Genomic DNA, 8,681 nt, shown 5'->3' with positions numbered 1-8,681 from the left:
GGTTGTCTGCCCGCCTCGGTCTCGCTGGCCGTCGCTCCTCACCTTCCTCTAACTGCACACCCCTCCCCTGACCATTAACGTCAAAGAGGCTTAAACTAGATAGTCAACACCCTCGCACACACACACACGCACACACCATTGCCAAATACATAGATAACATTGACAAATACATCCCACTGACAAATACATAGATAACATGATATTGACAAATACATGGATAACATGACATTACACCCCACTCTGATCTGCAAGATCATAACCATATCGAAGCGGTGGGCGCTGTATGTGTGTGCTTCATCGAAGTACTGCCTCTGGTGCCTCTGGTTCTGTCATTGTTGGGCTGGACTCATCTGATACTGCCTGCTGGTGCAATTGCAGATGTTGAGCTTGTACATCGATGTACAGTGGGCGATCAATACCAGCCTCATACACGTCTGGCTGGCTGCCTTGATCCAGTAAGGTGCTGCTGTGGTGCCTCACATCCCTCACGTGCTGTGGGATACCATCAACATCCACCACCTGTGGAGAGTTGACGCTAGTGATGACACCAGGCTGCGACACTGAAGTGCAGCGATGACCATGCTTCCTGATCCAAACAGCATCACCCACTGCATACCGCATGCCTTCGTCATCATCAGGCATTGTGTCCGTGATGAGCCGTTCTGTGTAGGTCGTACACAGCCTCGCACCTCGTAGCTGTACACACCCTTCGCGGGGGCTTCCGTCACTGATGTTCCATCTTGGGGTGTGATATTAAACAGGTGGACTGCTTCAGCGATGGAGCATTGTTTCCTTGCAGCGATCACCTTCACTGTGCAGTGGTTTTGTTCAACAATGCCATTGCCACTTGGTGCATATGCCGCCCTGAAGTGTAGTAACAGGCCCCAATGTGTGACAAAGGCTTACAAATCACAGCCCATGGAAGATGGTGTCATTATCGCAGAGCAGTTCGAAAAGTGCTCCTCACTCATAGAACACCTGCCCTAACTGGCGAATGACGGTGTCACCATCTGGGTGTCACAGCTGCCGCCATATGCAAAATCGGGATGGCCCACTGTCGACAATTGTCAGATAGGCATGACCACTGTGATGGGTGATGTCTATAGCCAAATGGTGCCATGTTCGTGTCACACCCAATGACCCGTGCTGCCACTTCACCCGGGGCCGGGTCAATGGCTTGGCACACATCACACTGCATCACAACTTCATGCACCTCAGCCTGTGTCACCAGTCGAGAGATTTCTTGGTGCACAAAAAACAGTGTGTGCCTGATGCCAGGATGACCAGCGTGTACATGGACGTCAGCAATTCTAGGCTCAGTGTTGTCTTGCTTGTCGATTGCTGCAGCACCAGCTACCAGTCTGTCATTCCGCACCCACTCCTCTGGGACACGCGTGAGGACATCAGCATGATTTTTTGTAGATCGGACAAGCCTCACAGACAACATCAGTCCCAACTCACTCACCAGTTGGTGAATGATTTCGACTCGGTGGCGAATCAACATCTCTCCGTGAGCCTTCGTTCGAAGTCGTGCATGACTACTCAGTGCGTCGTCAATCCAACGATATACTGTGGCAGAGTCTAGCCATTACTCAGTGTTCGATATACCCCAAGCAATTGCCAAGTTCACTCCATGAACTGCTGCGTCCAGCTCCACCTTGTTGATGTGAGAACTGTCGTCCAACCGCAGCCAGCATGCATCTTCAATTACATGATATTTTATGAATGGGGATGCCTTTAGGCACATGGACTTATTTTGTTTTCCCCTTCATTTTTCCTTCCTCCATTCATTATCTATTAAAAAAGAAAAAAAATCTCCAGCAGCTAGAGCACTGGCGTCTGTCCACGCGACTGCCAGGTCGCCATACACACACAGGAGGCCACGACACGGATCTTCCCTGATCAGCCATGCTGCCACATACTCCATCTGTTGAAGCAGGGAGTCGTCATCCATGATGTCATCCCAGCCCTGTGTCACTGCATTTGCTCAGCGTTTAATCCACGCAGCTGCTGGCCGGAGCCACCCTCCTACTGGCAAGTGCGTGACTAACCATCCGCACCATGCTAACACAGCACGACGTGTCACTCTTGTCGGTGGAGGGTCGACTGGATTGTTACGCGTCCACTTCAACTGGCCATCTGATGACCGCATGTGCAACCCTAGCAGTTGTGCCCCAACAGCTGCACTGTTCGGCGGCTTGCATTCCAGGTTGAATACAGCAAAATGTGCAGCGACCTGCTCTGCACTGGCTAGGCCCTCATTCACCAACAGACTGTCAATGTAAGACAACACTGCTCGCTCAATATCTGGGTCCTGAGCCAAGATGTTCTTAACGACAGCCTTCATGACCAGTGGAGCTATGCTGAGGCCAAAGACAAGGCCAAAGAGTAGCACTGGACTCGTACCATCACTGTCTGAAATGGCCACAGTTGCTGATCAACACGTTATCTATCTATCTATCTATATACCTAGGCTGCTTCCCCCAAGGAAAGGGAGGTAGCCGAGACAGGACGACACACTCCCCATTTACTCATCCATTCAAATACATTCATTCGCATCTTAGCCCCAAAGGGGAGAACGGACAGACCCTCACCGCACCACACTGCACAGGGGTCAACTGCGCAATGCAATCAGTGACATCCGCAGCAGGGCCCGACAACAGAGCTGGTTTACCCCTGCCACATCATAACAGACTCATCCCCTTACCTGCACCTGACCTGAAATAGCTGATCAGACCAAATGCGGGAGAATATCCCCTCAGGGCTCCGTCATCACTTATTCATTCACAATTTCTCTCCACCCACTTCTGTCACGCACAGCCACTCTTCCTTGCTCAACAGACATCCCTCTCGCATCCAGCGCTCTCTTCACACTGTCCATCCATCCTATTCGTGGTCTTCCTCTCAGCCTTACACCTCTCACATCAGATCTAGGTATCTTTTACACCAATCGCTCATTATCCATTCTCTCCATATGCCCAAACCATCGCAACACCCTCTGCTCAACTCTACCAGCCATCTCCCGAACAACTCCAGTTCTCCTTCACACTTCATCATTCCGCACTCGATCCATACGCATCACTCAACACATACTCCTCAGACACCTCATCTCCATTACATTCAAACTTTTCCTCTCTGCTACACCCATATTCCATGTTTCAGCCCCATACAATGCAGTCGGTACCACAACACCCTCATACAGCCTTCTCTTTACATCCATTCTAAGCGAACGACATCTAAACACTTTTTTCATTCCTCCCAGCACCTTTCCTACTTCATTTATTCTAAACTTCACTTCTGCATCCATTCTTCCATCCTCAGCAACATGTGACCCTAGATATTTAAAACACTCTACCTCCTCAAGCAACTCGCCATTCAAAACTATATTCATCCCCCTACCATCTACCAACCTCGTACACTTCATCACTTTACTCTTATTCTCATTTACTTTCAATTTCCTCCTTTCACACACCCTTCCAAACTCCTCTACCAACTGTCTCAATCTCTCCTCTGAATCAGCCACCAGTGCAGTATCATCTGCAAACAGCAGCTGCTTCAGATTCCACTCTCCACCATCAACATTCACCAGACTCAGATCTCCACCTAAAACTCTTGCATTCACCTCCCTTACAACACCATCCACATAAATATTAAACAACCAAGGCAACATCACACATCCCTGTCGCAGCCCCACTCTCACAGGAAACCAATCACTCACAGCATTTCCCACTCTTACACACGCTCTACTATTTACATAAAAACTTTTCACCCCTTTTAATAACCTACCATCAAGTCCATACACTCTTAAAACAGTCCATAACGCACCTGCAGATAAGACTTGCATAGGTCCAGAACAGCCACATTACCTCCGTGTCGGTGCCACTTAAGCATCTGATCAGCACATACGTCGCTATCAGCAGTAAAGGCAGTTACGTAGTCATTTAGCTCACGGTAGTCCAGCACTGGCCGTACTTTACTGCTGTTATTCTGATGAACAGCCATGAGTGGCACAAGCCCTCATGGGGTCCCATGTTGCTGTTCTTAGTAGGGTACCAACCAACCGTTCTTGATCCATGACTCCAGTTCCTGGTCAAACTCCCGGTGCATGGATGGGGTTATGTTGTACTGCAACACAGTATTATGCAGGCAATCAGGTGCTGCTCCATTCGTCCATTTCCATGACACCGTCCACGCTCGACGCCTTACATCAAATTGTACATTGAAATTAGGTGCATCCACTGCCAGCAGTGTCAGAGTCGATGACACATCACACAACCTCCCAATGCTACAGAATTGGACTTCTGATGGAGACTTCACTATGACGCCGCCAAGTGCTGAGATGCCAGTGATGCCGAGCACAACATCCACACCCAAAGACTGCTCATGAACCACCAGCATGCGCAATCGGGCGCTCTGGCCATCAGGAGTTTCCACTGTCACACTGCCTGTCCCAGTGCACTGGAAAGAATCTCCACTAATCGTTGTGATGCTGGTCGCTTGCGGGTGCCACTGCATGCAACAAGGGGCATGTACTATGGTGTCTGTGCAACCAGTGTCAACAAGAACTTGGCACCACCGCCCGTCAACAAGCAGCTGCACCACAGGAAGAGTGCCACTTACTGGCTTCCAAGAGAGGATGCTGGCGCTGATGCGGCCCCTCCATTGTCGTTTCCCATCTGGGGACATGCAGCAGTAAAATGTCCTGACTGGCCACAGGTCCAGCAATGACAAAGGCGATGTGCTCTCCCAGACAGTTCCACCCACATTTGGTCTCGCACTGGTGCCGAAATCCCAGCAGCAGCCACACGCTCATCACTAAGCATGGCGCAAGCCCGTCCCAACACACTGTTTAAATCCAGTCCCTCGGCTCTTGACCCAGTGCAAATAACATGACGAATATCATCTGATAGTCCTGCCATGAGTGCACATGCCAGAGTATGGTCAGACACGCCCCCAAACAAAGTCGACAGCCGTCGGAGGTCAGCCAGGAAGACGTCAACTGACTCACTTGCTTGTAGCCAATATGCAGTAAAAGCTTCATTTGCTGCATATTGATCTAGGGTGAATGCTGCATACAGTGGTTTCCTCACCTCTGTCTGCGAACAGCGGCTGGCAACTGGCAATTGTGACCACACAGAGAATGCCCCACCTGTCAGTCGTAGTGGCAGAACTTATTCGAGGGCAACTCCACGAAGCTGACACATCTCCGCCCTTGTGACCCACTCCACAATGTCCGTAGAGCCATGATACTCCAGAATCAGGCGAGCATCAAATGGTACTATTGTTGTTGCAGGAAGGTCGGTCTCCTTATCATCCTCCACGTTGCCTAAATAGCTTGTAGCAGACAATCAAATGTTGATGTTGTCGTGACACTCTTTTATTACCGCTGCCCAGCTCATGCAATTGATACACAAGGCTACACTACTTGAGGGCTGGAGGTCGTCTGCCCGCCTCGATCTCGCTGGCCGTCCCTCCTCACCTCCCTCTAACTGCACCCCCCCCCCAACCATTGATGTCACAGAGGCGTAAACTAGCTGGTCAACATCCCCGCACACACACACACACACACACACACACACACACACACACACACACACACACACACACACACACACACACACACACACACACGCACACACACACGCACACACCATTGACAAATACATAGATAACATAACATTGACAAATACATGCCACTGACATATACGTAGATAACATGACATCGACAAATACATAGATAACATGACATTACATTATGATAAAATTTGTTCTATAGGTTTAGGGTGGAAAAAGATAAGGAATTCTGTTATAAGCACAATTCATTGAAGGTCAAAGATCACAGAACAAGGTAACGTGTTTGATCTTCTAGTTCAGACAACTTTTATTCTATCTGAAAGTCAGGCAAGGAGGGAAAAATTTGAATCTGAAGGCTATACGTCAAAGTTACAGTTTAGAATAAACTTGGTGGAAGGGTTACGGATCAGATGAAAATGAAGCAGTTCAGTTTTGAGAACCAGTGGTCAAACCTCAAGGTCACATGACCATTTATAGGTTGAGTTTTACATTCTGCAAGTGCTTCTTCTTGGTTTCCTTTAAAAAGTGAAAAGTTGTGCAATCTCATGTTCTCGAGTGGTTCTCCTTTTCTTTGTTTCTGTATCATATTTTATTTTCATGCAGACAGCTGGGAATTCCATTTAGTGTTTCTAGATGTATCTGTGAAATACCTATGATCCACTGTGTTTTTAAGACAGCACAACTCAGCGAACACAGTGACACCCTCAAGGTAATATTGAAAATTTTTTGGCAGTGTCTAGGAATTTTTTTTTTTTTGTTTCTTTCTTGGGAAATGATTTTAAGAAAGGGAAGTTTCCCTTCTTGAAGAGTCTAGTACGATTCAGCTTGGCTCGCTGTTATTCCGATTTCTCTTTTTTGTGAGATTAAAGTTGTGACCACAGATATTTTCTTTAAAAATATGTCGTGCAGTCGCCCACAGAGAAAGTCATTTATGCATAAACCTCTAGTGCAGGGGTTCTTAACCTGGGGTCCATGAAGGTCAGAATAATTGAGAACAATTTAGCGATATTGCGTGATGCCCTTTGGCATCATTAGCTCCCAAAAAAATAAATAAATAAATAAAAAACGATGGGGCTTGAATTCTGGTGTTTGTTGACACAAGCCTTACCCTCGCGTGGCAACGCGAGCTATGGGTGCTCTGATTCAGTTTGCTACTACATACCTTTGTGAGTCAAAGTTTTCAACGCTTGTTTCTATCAAAACGAAAAGTCGAAATCAACTGGATGTCAGTGATGACATAAGTTTTTCCTTGTCAAAGACCACTCCACAATTTCACTTCCTGTTCAAGCCAAACAACAACAACCCTCTCGTTGAAATGAACTTTTGAGCAGAATTAAAGTTTTGTTTTGTTTAATTTGCACAAGTTAGATGTCATTTTTTCATAGAGTGGCCATTAATTTTTGCATGAAAAAGAGTAAGAAAATAATTCTTTGTAAAGACTGTTTTATACTTTGTGCATATCATACGTTGCGGGAGGTAGTTTTCAGTAAAATTAAGTATATTCATTGCATGCAAAATGCTGTGTTTATGTACTGTACTTTTGTGCATTTTTGTAGGGAAGGAGTTCTTAGCTTTCACAAGATTCTCGAAGGGGTCCGTGACTCAAAAAAAGGTTAAGAACCACTGCTCTAGTGGGACTACAGTTGTTAGTGAACGATGTGACGTCGAAGGAAACTGATTATTTATATTATATAGTCAGGATTAAGGATCATGTGGTGCAAACAATAATGCTAAATACCAAATCATGAAGTAGCCTTGGACAAATGGTTAATGGTAAAAATGCATTTTTAAGTTTTTGTATTTTTTCATCTTAAAGTGAGCGCAAGGCATCCGACGTGCAGTAGGGTGTGAAAGCTTCCAGGCACATCATGTAATGTGTATAACTGTGGTGACTATCAAAGCGACAGCGGTTGTAGGCACATTGGTATATGCTTATGACAAGTAATAATGGTATTAAATATTGTCCTTTACATTGCTGAGAAAAAATAAAAGCACATCGCTAGGAACTTTTCGAAAAGTAATATGTAGTACATTTTTCCAAAGATTAATCACTCACTAAATTAATCCAGAAGCATCATATTAAGTACCAAGATAGTGATATCTTAAAAATTACTAAGGCTACAATAGCTTACACAAATCATTGGTAACCTAAGATTATGAGAAACTGAGTTACTTGAACTTCTCAGAATTCACCATCACATTACAGGGAAAAAAATGCCAAAGAGCTCAAAAGTACTCAGTTAACTTGTAATATCTCAGGAATTATTAAATCTACAGTAGACCTACACACTTCGAAGTAAAATTATGAGAAAATAGCTCCCGTAACTTAATTGGCTTTTCTCAAAATTCGCCACCATATTACTACAGCAAGCCAAACAGCTTTAAATTAAGCATCAAAACTGGGTTATCTCTGAAAATATTAATGGTACCACAGACCTACACACAACATTAGAAACCGTAGAGAAAAGTAATAGTTACTTTTTAGTGACTTTTCTCAGAATTCGTCACCATACTCCTGAAAAACAGTTTAAAAAAAAAAAAAAAAAAAAAAAAAAGAAAGAAGAACGTTACATCGAGGAAAAAAAAAAATGGTTACCTTGGAAATTGCTGTACCTACAGCAGACCCATACACATCGCTGGAAATTTGATGGAAAAATAATAGGTATTTATTAAATGCAGTGTTTCAAAATTCGGCTCCATATTCCTGAAGAAAGTCCAAAATCACCAACTTCAGCACCAAAACTGTTATTTCTGAATTTATTAAGTCTATGGTGGCCTTACGCATATCATTGAAAGGGTGCTAATAGTGTTTGTGTGTTAACTACTTCACGTAACTTTATGCTTTTCATGTTAAATCTTCATGATGCATTAAAGACATGATCTAATGTTCTTGAAGTGTATTACCAACAGGCAGATATCTTTTTTTTTTTTTTTTTTTTTTGTAAACAGTGACGAGCCAGCACCTCATGTTCATTAGCCTATGTCTATTGCATAGATAGATAGATATATAGATAGACAGACAGATGTAGATATATATTATTATTGAAGGGAAAGTTTTAGGCGAGTGAGCAAGAAAGACTCAAAGGAGCAATGTGCGGATAGTTCGA

At 44.9% G+C, this 8,681-nt stretch overlaps 1 protein-coding gene across 1 annotated transcript; it reads right to left on the bottom strand.

The window, feature by feature from the left end:
• Positions 1 to 294: 294 nt before the first annotated feature.
• LOC145412371 (uncharacterized) lies at positions 295 to 1,504 on the bottom strand. Its single transcript, XM_080282260.1, has 2 exons — positions 1,056 to 1,504; positions 295 to 739 (listed from the first exon to the last, which is right to left on the bottom strand). Exons 1-2 carry the CDS (start codon positions 1,502 to 1,504, stop codon positions 295 to 297), a joined length of 894 nt encoding a protein of 297 aa, XP_080138386.1.
• Between the last annotated feature and the right edge of the window lie 7,177 nt (positions 1,505 to 8,681).

The sequence above is a fragment of the Coenobita brevimanus genome, chromosome 93 (assembly GCF_032717465.1).
Source record: "Coenobita brevimanus isolate Jiangsu-jjx chromosome 93, ASM3271746v2, whole genome shotgun sequence".
Taxonomy (NCBI): Eukaryota; Metazoa; Arthropoda; class Malacostraca; order Decapoda; family Coenobitidae; genus Coenobita; species Coenobita brevimanus.
This window is presented reverse-complemented; position numbering and strand designations above follow the sequence as displayed.

Coding starts and splice junctions, on each gene's coding strand:
- LOC145412371 (XM_080282260.1), bottom strand. CDS start 1,504: ATGTTGATTCGCCACCGAGTCGAAATCATTCACCAACTGGTGAGTGAG. Junction 740..1,055: donor CTATCTGACAATTGTCGACA/GTGGGCCATCCC, acceptor TCACACCCCAAG/ATGGAACATCAGTGACGGAA.